Here is a 15,258-nt window from a genome sequence, read left to right as displayed (position 1 = left end):
GGGTTTAACATCGGGATCCCGCTTCTTTAACGGGAATCCCGAAATTTTATCCCAGTACATTACATCGGGATCCCGCTTATTTAGCGGGAATCCCAAAATTTTATCCCAGTGGGATCCCAATTGAATTCCCACAATATCCCAGTGGGATCCCAGTATATTTCAACCGGGATTAACATCGGAAATCCCGGACTTTTGGCGGGATTCCCGAAATTTTATCCCGGTGGAATTAGGTGGGATCCCACTTGGAATCCCATCAAAATTCCAGCTGGGATTCCAGTGGAATTCCAGATTTATTTTCTCTTGGGATGTCATGGCATTGTCAGTTTTTCTTTGACTTATAAATGAGTTTAAACTAGATATCATTGAGATGGAAGCCATCTCTGTGGGCCCCGCTGTCAATAACGTGGGGTAAATGAGTGTAAATACTCATGTGTGATTTCAATCTAAGATTTTAAGTTAAAACTGATAATTATTCTCATCTTACTTTCATAGTATAATAGTGATATGACTTCATGATGTGAACTAATTGTTGACTTCTCTAAGGTGACTTCTGGATATATGGATTGATGTTTGAACAATATGTTTAAAGGTGCTGCCCAATTGATATATGTCACATATTTTTAGAATTATGCCTTCAATATATTATGACCCACCAAGTATAAGGTATGAAATATTAACGGTTCTCGAGAGGTAGAGCGGACACAATTTGTAAAGAACAACGAACGGATGGACAGACAGACAGACTGACCTTAGACCTAGGATGCATACATTATGACACATTCTCTGGTGTTGGTTTATATTAGTGTTGTCAAATCGTACACTTTTGCCTAACCGGTTACTCGGATAATCGTTCGACCGATTAACCGGTTAACCGGTAGTTTTAAGTTGTCGTTTGAAAGCCTTTTCAATAGTACCTTACATGTACACATAGTTATAAGATGTGGTATAAGTGTCAATTTGACAACCTTTCATCCAAGTCATAATACTACGATTAAAGAATTGAAGTTTGTCCTTTGGCATTATAAGGCTTGTCTGTGAGGATTCCAGGAGAAGTTTGGTTTTTGATAAACAAATACACCGTATCAACTATAGCATTTGTACCAACAACAAAAAAAAGAAGATATGGTATGATTCCCAATGAAACAATTGTCCACAAGAGACTAAAATGACACAGAAATTAATAACTAGAAATTAATAACTATAGCTCAACATACGACCTGTTTCTTTACTGTGTTTGCTTGTTTCGTTAAGCATGTTACTCGTACTATCACGTATACCTTGAGTACATTAATATTAGTTTGCATTTCACACTTTTTAAGGCAGCATTTCGTTTAAAGAAAGACTAAACCTTGCACTACTTAGTTTACACATTTAGATGTTTACACAACATTAGATCAAAAACGAAATAATGAACTAATTAGTAAAATTTAATCGCATCTCTGATTTAAAGTTATTGTTAAAAAAACATGTTTACCGATCATGTTTCTTTAAGGTCCTGCCCCGAGCTCTAATTAATTTTATGTATTTAGGATCAACAATAGCAATCAATATACTGGACAATTGATCTGTCAAATAAATAACTACGACGACATTTTTAAAATAAAACCTAACTATTTAATGATTTCCATGCAAATTTATATCAAAACTATTAAAATTGAAAAAAAGTCCGGTTAACCGGTTAGCGTTTTTGGTATTCGGTATTCGGTCGTTCGACCGGTTAACCGGTTAACCGGTTAACCGTTGACAACACTAGTTTATATATATGTTAAGTTGAAAATGTTTGTCAGGTATAAAGTATGACATAATAACAGCTGTCCTCTCAAAATATAGTGTGGATCAAATTTGTTAGCGATGGACAGACCAACAGACAGACAGACCTTTGACCTAGGAAGTGGTACATACATCATGACACACCCTCTGGTGTTGGTTAAAATGGATGTCAAGTATAATATTTGAAATCATAATGGTTCTCAAGATATAGAGCAGACACAATCTTCACCACAGGACACAGGATTGTCAACTGAAACCAAAGTTTTTTTGACGTTGACCTTTGACCTAAGAAGTTGTACATACATCATGACACGCCCTCTTGTGGTGGTTAAAATGGATGTCAAGTATAAACTTTGAAATCATAACGGTTATCTAGATATGGAGCGGACACAATCCCACAGGACACGGGGTTGTCAACTCTAAACCAAAGTTTTTGACCTCGACCTTTGACATAGGAAGTTGTACATACATCATGACACGCCCTCTGGTGGTTGTTAAAATGGATGTCAAGTATAAACTTTGAAATCATAATGGTTATCTAGATATGGAGCGGACACGATCTTCACCACAGGACACGGGGTTGTCAACTAAAACCAAAGTTTTTGACCTTGACCTTTGACCTAGAAAGTTGTACATACAACATGACACACCCTCTGGTGTTGGTTGATAATCATATTAAGTATTAAGTATGAAATCATAATGGTTCTCTAGATATGGAGCGGACACGAAAGTGTTACGGACGGACGGACAGACGGACAGACGGACGGACGGACGGACGGACGGACAGACTGATCACTATAGGGCGACCCGACTTTTAGTCGGGGCCCTAATAAATATCTATCCCATATAGAACACACTACATATTTTCCTGGTCCAGATAGTAATGTTATTATAAAGGGTACAAAAATTTGCCTTTTCAGAATCTAGAGGACTATGGGTAATTTCTATTGTTTATCACGTTTTAAACCAATCACAACGTTTTGGTGTACGTTTTTGGAAATATTACCCAGAATGCATTAGATTCTGAAACAGCGAATTGGGCTACTATAAACAAATAAATTGACATACCTGAGAATTGTGGGATCAAAATTAGTTGGAGTCCATGTGACTTTGACAGAGGTGTTAGTTTCCTCTGAACATGTTGCGTTGAGTGGTAGCTGGCAATTGATCGACATCCCTGGTATGGGTTTTTGTATTTCAAATGTTATCTGGTCATTTATAGTTACATTTACAACTTGTGTCCCTTCTGGAGGTGGAACATAATTATCTGAAATCAAATTAAAATTACATTGTAAGACGGAAGAAAATAAAGTTTGGGAAAAAGTTAAATATTAAGCAGACAATGTAAAAAAAATAAATCTTTTTTTGGGGGGACATGCTGATAGATTTTTAAAAACACACTTTTATCGAAAAGAATTTAAATTAGCAGTACATTTGTTAATTTTAATCCTTAGGAAAGAGTGTGTTTTTAGGTATTTCTTAAACTGTGTCACACAGGCACTTGTTTCAATCAATGGAAAGGTCAACCATCCATATTTATAGAAACAAGTGCCTGTGCTACGACACCTCATACTGCCTGTTACTGGAGATTTTTTGTGTGCTATATATACCAATAAAAAATGTCCGAAAATCTTAAAACGGGAAACTGACAAATTCAGTCTGTTATAGATAAGAGAAGTCAAAAGATAAAAAATATTTTGTTTTATTACTTATTGCTGAAATATACCTTTATAAAAATAAATTAAATACACACATTTTCTATAAATTATCATACTGATAAAACTTTGAACCAGCATTTACTTTACTCTTCAATTTTATTTCTGTTAACTAAATAATGAACCAATGTTAAGGGCCACCTGAAGGACACCTCCAGGTGAAGGAGTTTCTCGCTCCTTTGAAGACCTATTTGTGACCTTCTGCTGTTGTCTGTTCTATGATCGGGTTGTTGTCTCTTTGACACATTCCCCATTTCCATTCTCAATTTCAATATAAATTTTGTTTAGCTTAACTTCTGTTTGCCTAGTGCCTTACCTTTTATTTTATCTTTGTTCTTTACTTTTTCATATTCTTGGTTTGTGTTAGATCCCACAGTGGGTCCTAGTACAATAGTGTCATACTGACATAACTTATTGTCTCCACAAGTGTCGTTAGTTTGTGCAATGGTTGCATCCGAAATATCCTCTTGGAATATTGGAATATAATTATCCTGAGTATAATTTTCATTTGAATATCCATTGTTATACCAGAATCTTGTTGTTTCAGGAGTTACAGCCCCTGGAAAAGAAAAAAAAACCCACCATGTTAGCACTGTTAGACAAAACAAATGTTTTGGAGGATTGGTACATGTTGTTGCTTAAAAACCCAACTTAAGTAGATGGTCAAAAGTATTACTATCAAAGTTAAAACATATAAACTAAACAAAGAAATGAAGCTGTTAAATTCAACATCAACATTTTGCCTTTTCATTGTACATATATATCGATATTTACAAATCAATGGCCTATATCTGTACTCAACCAGTCTGAATTGGTCTGAAATTTACTAAATAATACTCAACTGTAGTCTGAACCATACTTAAAAGTCTGAACTTGTACTTAACCATTTAAACGCATCTGAACCATGCTTAACTTAGTCTGAACCATACTCGACCTAGTCTGAACAATTCTCGACCAAGTCTGAACCAACCTAGACCCATTTTTGTATGTATTCATTGTATTTTACCAATTTAGGAACTGGAAATTTAAACAACAATTTCAAATTATAAATAAATTCATTATAGCATTCAAACCGAAATTTCACAACAGACATAATATTAATTCAACCCCATATTTATACAACAATTACACACATATATAATATAACCTTTAAAATAAAATTAAACAAGCTAATCAAATAATCTCAAAACTGAATTGTGACTAATATTTTGAGTGTTAATCAAAATTTTTGAATCTTTCAGATATATTTTATGGTTTAATATATACTGGACAATTTTAATCACTTAAACTTAAGCCTAAGTATAGATTTAGGGTGTCAGTTGAGTAAAGTAAATAATGCAGTGAATTTTTGTTCTTATAATAAAATGCATATGCATGTAAATAAAGTATTAGAGCAACTAAATCAATTCAAAAAATGACACTGTTGTTTTATAAAACCATGAATTTATAAAATCATTATAAATAAACTTAGCAATCCTTGATAACCTTTTCAAAATTAAAATAGGTTCCAAAATTGCAGTAATTTAAAAAAAAATATTTATTTCATTAAATTTAATATATTTTGTCAAAATTAAAGACATGGCATACAAGAAGCACGTAATAATGTTAAATTACATCAGTACTTGTGTGTTTTACAGGTAAAAAGAAAACCCTACTTTTCTTAAACTTGTGTATTACGTATCTATTAAATTCAAAAGGCCTTGCAATTTCAGTTGTACAGGATGTTGCAATTTTGGATGAATGTTATTTAGAATTTAATACTCTATGACCAGGTGTGATCTGTTTAATGAGTTTGCCCCCAAGCAGGAGGTATTAATTTATTCACTAATCAGAACAGGAACTTTATATACTATAGAAAGTCCCTGATCAGAAGAACAATTTTATTAATTTTATCAATTTATTTATTTAATTTTTATTTTTTTAATTTGATTTATATCACATATAATACATCCCAAATTATGATAAAAAGATATATTTCTAATATAAGGTTGGACTATTTAAGTGATTTTGTTGGCTGTTGCTCCATGTACCTCATCAAAAAGATAATTATATTACTATAGTATGTAACCGTTAAACCAATGTAGATTTTATTTATATATTTTGGAAAATTAAGATTAGTTTTTAGGTAAAAGAAAATCTTTTATTTAACTAAACTCTTAAACCTTAAACATTGTTAAAATTAATAAAATACAATTATTATATAAGATAATCTGATTTGATTTGATAAATCTGAGAATCATGTAAGGACATAAAAATCTGATTTTATATATGAATCTTTATTTTATTCTGGCTGTTGTCATGTCAATTAAAAAGAAATTTATTTTAACATTTAAAAGTAAAAACGTAGAGGGTCAAATATGGTTCAGAAAGGTAGAGTATTGTTCAGACCTTTGGTCAAGTATATGGTTAAGGGGGCTCGCGGGTCTAAATGATTTTTTTAATTTAATATAGGATTTCGCTATATTTTTCTATAAATGAACTTTATCTTATACCTAATGGAAAAATGAAATAAAAAAATGGGGTCACCATTCATTTACGCTCACAATCTGCCTTCAAAAGAAGTATACATTTTTGTTAATGTCCTTTTTTTCTGTTGATCTAATAGGAGAAATATCGGTAATATCGAAATAAAAAAAGAACTAAATTACAGAAATTGCTTAAATTTTACAATTATTTAGTTTATGTACAGCTTATTCGAAAACAACAATAAAAAATATAGGTCACCAATGATTTAAAAAAGATATTTCAATTTTAATGCCAAAATATGGCATTTTTGCACCAAAGGGAGATAATTTGGAGCTTTTTCAATGATATCTACAATTTAAAAGTCACCAGGGGTCAACACAAATTGATTTTTTGGAATGATTTTTGTACCATATGATATAGTAACAACTACTAAAGGTAATTAATAAAATTTGTAATGAAAAAGATTTTTTTTTTTTTTTCTAAAAATCTTATACCCGTGAGCCTCCTTAAGACTGAAAAAAATAGGTCAAGTACAGGTCGAGAACTGGTTAAGACTGTTTCAGTATGGTGGAGTAATACTTCGATCAGACTATTTTTAATGTAAATCATATGGGTCAAGTACAAATCAGTACAGTCAAGTATGTTTAAGACTGAGGTCAAGTAAAACTCAGACCAATTCAGACTGGTCGAGTAAAATTCAGTACAGTCAAGTACGGATTTAGGCCATTTCAGACTGTAACCTTATTTATAATTTCATTGAAGATTGAAATTTATATCATTGGATTTTATTTTTGGCCATAATTAAGATTGATGAATTAACATTTCTCTGCCAATATCTATTTCCTTGATTTCAGAGTAAATAATAAATGTACTCTCGTTTGAATTGTTTTACATTGTCATTTTGAGGCCTTTTATAGCTGACTGTGCAGTATGAGCTTTGCTTATTGTTGAAGGCCGTACAGTGACCTATAGTTGTTAATTACTGTGTCATTTTGGTCTCTTGTGGAGAGTTGTCATTGGCAAGAATACCACATCTTCTTTTTTATTGGTACTCACATTCTGACAGAATCTGGTATAGACTAGGGTCTGATTGGTTGGTTGGTAATGTTCCAGATGGTGTTTGTATATCATCAGTTTGGTTGTTATTAGCAGTTCCTAATAAACCAGTCACTCCATCCAACAAATGTGGTTCTGAGCATAGGGTCATCTGTATAGTTTTGTCAACATGACAAAATTCTGCTGCAAAACCTGAAAAAAATAACTCTTATGTTTTAAAAATAAAACTTTATTTGCATACAGTTCATCAAAAGAAATATTTAGGGATTGGCTATTGTATTTACTTTCCAGTTGAACTAACTTATATTAATCCTTATAGCATAATAATTTATTAAAATTTTGATTTAATCTAATCCTAAATATTCCAAACATTAACTTTATCAAAACAGTCATTTTTGAATTTATATGTTTGAACTTACCCATAAGGATTAACTTATCATTGAAACATCTTATTCTTGGTCTAAAAATCTTTTGATAGACCTTGAAATTTTTGTGAGCTACTAAAATATGTGATATTTTTTTTTAGCAATCTGTACATGTGTAGCTATAAAATAATAATCTGGTGACTTGAATAAATATATTAGAAAGAATGTATAGAAACAATGTAAAAATTCACTGACCTGAGTTATACGTGACTACATAACATTCCCCATCCTGTCTGATTGCTCCACCACTGATGTCATATATTGTTCCCTGTGATAACTGGTTTGTTATTCTTGTACCATCAACTATTATTTCTATACCTGTTTGTGATGAAAAAAGTAAAGACTTCTATTGCACATGTTGTTATCTGATTTATAAGCATTGCAGTATAAACTGTTATTTTAACATTTGCTTGTCCGAGGGGGCATAATTTAGTCTGATGTCAAATGATGTTGCTGACTACACATCTTCATTTTTAAACACTATTTATCTTACATTACATGTAATCATATTATTTTTAAACTCGAAGAATTTCAATTATATGCCAATCAAACAAAATTGGGAATAAAGCCGTAATATAATATCAGTCATTAGAAGCAATTTAATGTCTTCAAAGATTTTCAAATTATAATTTTCCAAATTAAAATTGGTTATCACCAGAAAACTGTACCTCTAATTGTCAACAATCTTAATCCTGCTTAAAATTTCAAATAGTATAAAATAAAAAAAAGAGGATATTTCAAGCGATATAAAATTATTGGAGGGCTAGACGTGTTGATATTCTCATCACAAATGTCTATAAATATAAGATAAGACAAGCTAAAAACTATTAATTGTATTAAAATAATACCTGTTCTCTTCTCATTAAACATAATTGTTATATTAGATGATCCAGCCTCATGTATAGCAAACGCTGTGTAAACTGTTGTGTTGGTGTTCTGTTCTGTGGGAGCTCCATTAAGCCAGGGATGTTCCAGTCTACCTTGAACCTGGATTCCTGTTGGACTATAAGCCAGTACAAACTCTCCCTTGTTACTGAATGTATAGTCTAAGCCATCAAATGTTGTAATATGTGGAGTACCATAAACATGAGCTGTAAAAAAACAAATACAATTTATAATAACAACATCAAAACATAAACTTATTCTGCTCCATCCTAAACGAATATAATGGTTTACTTTTACAAATTGTGACTTGGATGATGAGTTGTCACATTGGCACTCATACCACATCTTCTTATATCCATATAATATTAGTGATTTTTTTTTTTGGATTTTTTTACTCATACAGTGAAACATGTTTAAACCAAACTTTTTCAGGACTTGAGATTCTGTTCGGTTTCAGCTAATTTTTGGTTTTATCAGGTTCATAATGCACATAATTTGATATAATGGTACTTAAGAACCTGTTTGGTTTAGACAGGTTTCGGTTTATGCAGGATTCGGTTTAGCCAGGTTTCACTGTATCAACTTATTTTTACCATTAGGTTAGTTCTGTGGTAATTTTACCAGGTATATAGAGGTTTAGCTATTTTCAAAATTTCAGATTTTAATATTATAATTTCTCAAGAAAATCTATAGTTAAGTCACCTGAGGTAAAATATGTTAGCTGAGCAATGAATTGATCATTTGAAAATCAGCTGAGCAATGATGATCATTTGAAAATCATTTGAATAAACTCCGGGTGCTCAGAATTTCTCGCTACATTGAAGACCTGTTGGTGACCTTCTGCTGTTGTTTTTTTTATGGTTGGGTTGTTGTCTCTTTGACACTTTCCCCATTTCCATTCTCAATTTTATGTTATATGTTTAAATAATGCTTTTTAAAAAGGAACATGTGTACCAGTTATAAGAATACATACATTTGTAAATTTTGCATATCTTTAATCAATTTATAATTACATGTATTAAATGAAATACCAAAAATAAAGTTAAATTTGCAGACATAAAGAAAGGACTTGGCCTTGTAAAGATTTCATAAAATTTTAAAAGTTTAAGGAATATAAATTCAATCGTTAGATTAAATGATTGTTGCTTCCTGTCCAGTGGCAAATAATTAAAAAAATACCGGTAGTCAAAATTAAAATAATATGTACTTTCATCTAGACCTCCCCTTAAAATTATACAGCCTTATCAACGTATTAGTCTAAAAAAAAAACACTGAAGAAAACTAAAAAAACATAACGTTCCAGAATGACAGAATTAGTACAACTTTTCTAACAGACTATATACTATCATCGAGAACATAAATATAAGAAACTTACCGCAGGTTGGAGCAGTGTAGTTCACACACGTCGGAGATGGCCTGTATTGATAGTAAGTGTCACAACTTTTCTCTAGTTGAACATAAATATAAGAAACTTACCACAGGTAAGAGAAGTGTAGTTCACACACGTCGGAGATGGCCTGTATTGATAGTAAGTGTCACAACTTTTATCTAGTTGACAACAAGCTGTTTCTGCATCAAGGTCATTCTTTTGATGTTCTGTGGGATAAAGTCGTGGGTGATAGCGATAAAACTTGCTTGTTCCTCTAAGTCCAGTTAATAATGCTCCAGTTGATGCAGCATCATAGCAACACAGCTGAAATATAAAGGATAATTTGTTTAATACCTGGGTGTCTCGCTCATACAACTTTACTCAGTTCTTGGAGTACAAAATGTGAGCTTGAAACACCAAATCCTGTATTTTGATAAGATGAATTCTGAGTCTGAGTATGCTAATGGTACTCAAGAGTTCAATGAACTTAAGGCCAGGACAATTCTAACACCCTAGGGAGCTATTTAGAACTTCAAGGGGTCATGTTTTTTTTTCTGAGTCAGCATTTATTTTTGCACAAACCACAAACATTTTTATTTAGTTTTTCAACTTTATCAATCAAATTATTTATTTTTCAAAATTTAACACTAAGGTACATGTACATGTATGCATGGGATAATTTGGATTCAGAACATTTTTTTTATCATCTGCTTGACCAGAATATTTATTTTTTATCCAATTGGGGATCAGAATTTTTTTCAGAAAAAAAAATGTTTATTTTCAATATCAAGATTGTAGTCATCATGGTCATGATGGTAGTTGATATTGAAGATTTGCAGATCTACATTTTTTACTTTAGACATGGTATAACTGTCATGTCTCATGCAAAATATAAAACTTAAATCTTACCACACCATATCCTTGTGGTGTAGGTGAAATCAGTTCTGCACAAGATGTTGTTGCATCCATACGTAATCTTTTGTCAAGAAGTGCCTGTGTATATGTACATGGACAGGACGGGTTAGGAGTAATTATAGCTTGTTGCTTCTTCCATTTTTTACAGGTTGCTGCATAATTACGAGGTGGGTTCTTTTCATCAAACAAAGGAAATATCCATATTCCTTTTTCACCTGTATAAATGAAATGGCACAGTTTCAAGATACCACAAATATAATAAATAATGATTTATTGGCATTTTATTGAAAAATTAAAATATGCATACATCATGTACATGAAGTTTTGTTGTGACTAGATGTTCTTAAAAACAAAGTACAATCATGTATTGTAATTTCAATGAAAATAAATCACCACAATTATTTGTACACTTTAATTTAAATTGTAATTGTACTGCTTCTGGGGCATGTCAGGGCGTCTTGATGAACCAATAAAAATTGTTGTTGTTGTTGTCAATGTTGTTTCTAAATGGTCATATGATTTTGTTAAAATCGTATATTTTGGTATGATATTTGTTTGGGAGCATTGTGCATGATGTGTAGCTTTTTTCATAAAGAACCAACATATCTACCAACTTTTTCGTACTAGGAGCCAAAAAATTTACCTACATGTACTTTTTCATACTTTATATGTACGGAGAGTCAACAAATTAACCTTCTTTTTTTTTCATAAGGAGCCATCAAATTAACCTACTTTTTTCATAAGAAGCCAACAAATTTAACTATACTTTTTCATAAGCATAAAGCCAACACATTACCAACTTTTTCATAAGGAGCCAACAAATTTACCTTCTTATCGGGATTTCATATTCCAACAAATTTACCTACTTTTTTCATAAGGAGTCAACAAATTTACCAACTTTTTTCCTCTAAGGAGCCAACAGACTTAAACTTACCTGTATTTCCAGGTGTGTCAAATACATTTCCAGCATCGGCAGTTCCAGATAACGGGTGTTGGACACTGACATTTGGGGCTTTCAAACCAATGAATGGAGTCCTTGCACCATCATATGGTAGAGATGTTCCATTGTAATTGTAGATGACATACGTTTTATCACCATCAGTAAAAATAATTGCTTGAAATGTTGTATTCTGAAGTAGAAAAATATATATTATATACATATTTGGATGACCCATTAACTAGTAAAAGGTAAAGCATGTAAAACTTGATAAGGCAGAAGAAAAATAATGTGTTTCCGCTAACGTGCTGAAAGAAATTAAGGTAGATAGGTTGGCAATATCAAGGACCTATATTAGATAGATAGTTATACGTCCTTAGCAATATTAATTTATTTTAGGGTTAAACACATGTATTACTTTTTTTCTTGCCTTACAGTCAGGGGTACTACTTGTACAAGTGTATTTTATTTACTTGAAGAAGTAAAAAAAATATACATATATAAGTAAATAAATAATGTTTAAATAATCTCCCCTTCATTTTCTCAAAATTTACTTGTTTAAGTAAATTTTTCTTACAATCCAACAAAAATCCTCAAGTTTTGAGATGTAAAATCATGCCTTTAATGATTTTTCCCAGGTTTGCTCAAATTTTTTAATTAAAGTTCCAATGTTTCATCTCATTAGTTCAACAAAGAAACTGATTGCGCAAAGATCTTAAGTATTTGCGCAAGGCCTTCAAAAATTGCTCCTTGGGGGCTTGTAAATGAGCAGTGTTCTGAAGATAACAGACAAATGAGATTTTTATTGTCCATGAAATTGCACTGAAATGATTAGTAAAGACATCTGCAAAGAGCAGATAATTTAAAATTCTATTAGAGCAAAGAAATCCAAAGATTTCAATAAAAGAAGATAGGATGACTTTTTTACTTCTACAAGTAAAAAAATCTGAATGTCTAAGGGACATAACTCAGCCAATATTTTTTTTTACCTATACAAGTAAATAAAATTCACTTGTATAAGTAGCGTACAAATTTACTTATATGTGTATATTTATTTTTACTTCTTCAAGTAAATAAAATACACTTGTACAAGTAGTACCCCTGACTGCCTTATCAAGGATTTGTATAGTATTAATGGGACTAAGTATACGAACACTAACATTTGTATAAAAGTCCCAGATTAAAGATACAAATCGTTTGGCCAAGCAAGGATTTGAATAGTTATATAGCTTTCTTGGACCAAGGTAGATTTTAATCCATCAAATCCAGTTATTCCAAATTTTCATGTCAGAATTTCTCTCATACACTCAACATGCTCAATGTACAAAAACAATGTAAAATTGAAAACAATCCTACCAAACTACCTTATTTCCACCAGATTAATACTGAAAGGAAAGACACGGGTGAAATAAACGCATTATTTTATTTGGACTTCGGAAAAAATAGATCAAAGGATCGAAAATGCGTGAGTCTCACGCTAAATGGTTGATTTGGAAAATCTCACATGATTGGGAAGAATATTTTAACATGACAGAGTTGCTATACGTAAACACGTAGTATATAAATGTGAGGTGTTTCAAAATCTCAGAATTTGTTTCTAAAGTTTTTAGATGAAAAAGAGCACTGTATGAATGGGGAACGAAACTACGGTTTTATGAATGTTATGAAAGGATAGAGCAGACACCGGAGCAGACATGTTGTCTCTATAAAAAATTGATATTCAAGGGAAAAAAGCCGGTGCAGCAATATTACCACAATAGTTATAGATACATTTAGACGGCCAATGTGAGTACACAAACTTGTCCCACCTCCCAGGACCCTTACTGAAAATTTCTCGAAAAATCAGAGCTTCTGAAAAACTGTTGCAGCAGATTAGCCCACAAGGACTGGGTTAGCAGATTAACATTTTGTTTATCAATTGATGTTTTATCAATTCTTTTTTCGTATTTTCTGTCTATTTGTATTATCATGATTATATTCAAGGGAGGACAAGGCCGTAGCGCCGAGCGGAACGAGGCGAAAAATTTTTGGGACCTTTTTTTTTTAGCGGGGTTCGGATGCATGAAAAGGAAGAAGCTTATTTCAGCATTACTATATTAAATAAAAAACCATAAAATATATAACAGACTGAATGCGTTTTTTTTATTAGCTAGCCTAGTAAGTAACAAAACAAGTTTCAACTCTGTTGGTCAACCAAAACTTTCCGATTCTCCTATGACCTGTACTATCAAAAAGCTTCAACACACGTTCTGATGTTTAAATATATATTTATGTCCAACAGCAAGTTATAAGCTTCTAAAAGACGAGAACATATTATAAGTTTTAAGTCTTTGGTCTGACCTCCCGTTTGGGATTCGAACCCACGGCCTACCGCAATATAATCAATGGAACACACTAGCATACAAACAGACAATGCTAATAATAATAATAAAACAAAGAAACACAAAAAAAATATTTTCAAACAATACCAAAAGTATATTTCATGCTTTTATTAAAGATAAATAAAAATCATGAATTGCCTTATACATTAAAGACTTCCATATAAAAGGCGCTTCATGATTTTGTTTAAATTAATTATAAATAATCATTATTTTTTGGTCAATGAAATATTTTATCGATTTGCATTTGCGGCATGTTTGTTGTTCAGTGTGTAAACATTGGTAGATTCAAAAATAAACCAAGAAAGTTATAAGCCAGCATACTTATCGGTGGTGTTTATACTCATGAGTTTCCCTTTTCATCTTTTTTTTCTTTGAAGAACCCGTCTTCAACCAGTTTTGTAACGACATAAATAAGATTTGTTTCAATTTGTGTATTTTGATTTGTAATCGGGACACTTGTTTTTGTTACCGTCACCGCTATGCATGTAAAATAATTATATTCAGAATCGCTGCTGCAGATTGGAAACACTGTATGTAGTGTGCCGGTAAATAGTTTGAAACTTGAAACACGCATATTGATAATGTAAAATACATGAAATTAAAAAAAAATGCCACTTCTAAAGTTTGATCGTCGTTTCAAAAGTGAGGCATTTGCCTCATTTGCCTCCATTACGCTACGGCCCTGTCAGGATCCAGCCATTTTCAAAAGTGGGTGGGTGGTTCTGTGACCTAAATTGAAAGATCAAAGAGAAAAAAAACAAAGATCAAAGGAAAATGTTGCCAAAAAAGAATGAACATGCCTGTGACTTGGCAGCCCTGACATTTTTTTGTGAATATATATATATATATATATATGAATATAATTATTTTCTGTGACTGTATCTTACATTAATTTGTAGGATCCTGTACTATAGATAATTTAGCTGATCTGTAACAATAACATCTTCATGCCTTTTATATCATGTACTGTAGTAAGCCGCTAGATTAAAACTGACGTGGAAAGGTAACACATGCCCACCGAAAGCTCTTTTTTTGAGAGCCCAGGTGGTCGTGTGGTCTAGCGGGACGGCTGCAGTGCAGGCGATTTGGTGTCATGATATCACATTAGCATGGGTTCGAATCCCGGCGAGGGAAGAACCAAAAATTTGCGAAAGCAAATTTACAGATCTAACATTGTTGGGTTATCATGTTTAGACGAGTTGTATATATACATTATGTACACAGCCATGTATCACCATCATTGATGGCGATCCGTGGATACATCTGTTGTAGGGTCACAGTCACTGACTCAGACGTACTTATGAATAGGATTATTTTCTGTGACTGTATCTTACATTAA

General features: G+C 32.1%; 1 protein-coding gene across 1 annotated transcript in view; it reads right to left on the bottom strand.

The window, feature by feature from the left end:
* Positions 1 to 15,258, bottom strand: part of LOC134687225 (mucin-like protein) — a 32,624-nt gene that overhangs the window by 11,985 nt on the left and 5,381 nt on the right. The window contains exons 3-10 of the mRNA XM_063547354.1: positions 11,536 to 11,731; positions 10,596 to 10,816; positions 9,794 to 10,010; positions 8,281 to 8,523; positions 7,628 to 7,750; positions 7,008 to 7,199; positions 3,802 to 4,044; positions 2,839 to 3,037 (exon numbers count right to left, since the gene is read on the bottom strand). Of these exons, the coding sequence (XP_063403424.1) occupies positions 2,839 to 3,037; positions 3,802 to 4,044; positions 7,008 to 7,199; positions 7,628 to 7,750; positions 8,281 to 8,523; positions 9,794 to 10,010; positions 10,596 to 10,816; positions 11,536 to 11,731 (1,634 nt within the window). The remainder of the gene's footprint in view (positions 1 to 2,838; positions 3,038 to 3,801; positions 4,045 to 7,007; positions 7,200 to 7,627; positions 7,751 to 8,280; positions 8,524 to 9,793; positions 10,011 to 10,595; positions 10,817 to 11,535; positions 11,732 to 15,258) is intronic.

Source organism: Mytilus trossulus, chromosome 10 (assembly GCF_036588685.1).
Source record: "Mytilus trossulus isolate FHL-02 chromosome 10, PNRI_Mtr1.1.1.hap1, whole genome shotgun sequence".
Classification (NCBI taxonomy): domain Eukaryota; kingdom Metazoa; phylum Mollusca; class Bivalvia; order Mytilida; family Mytilidae; genus Mytilus; species Mytilus trossulus.
The sequence above is the reverse complement of the archived record's forward strand: the minus strand, read 5'-3'. Positions and strand labels throughout refer to the sequence as shown.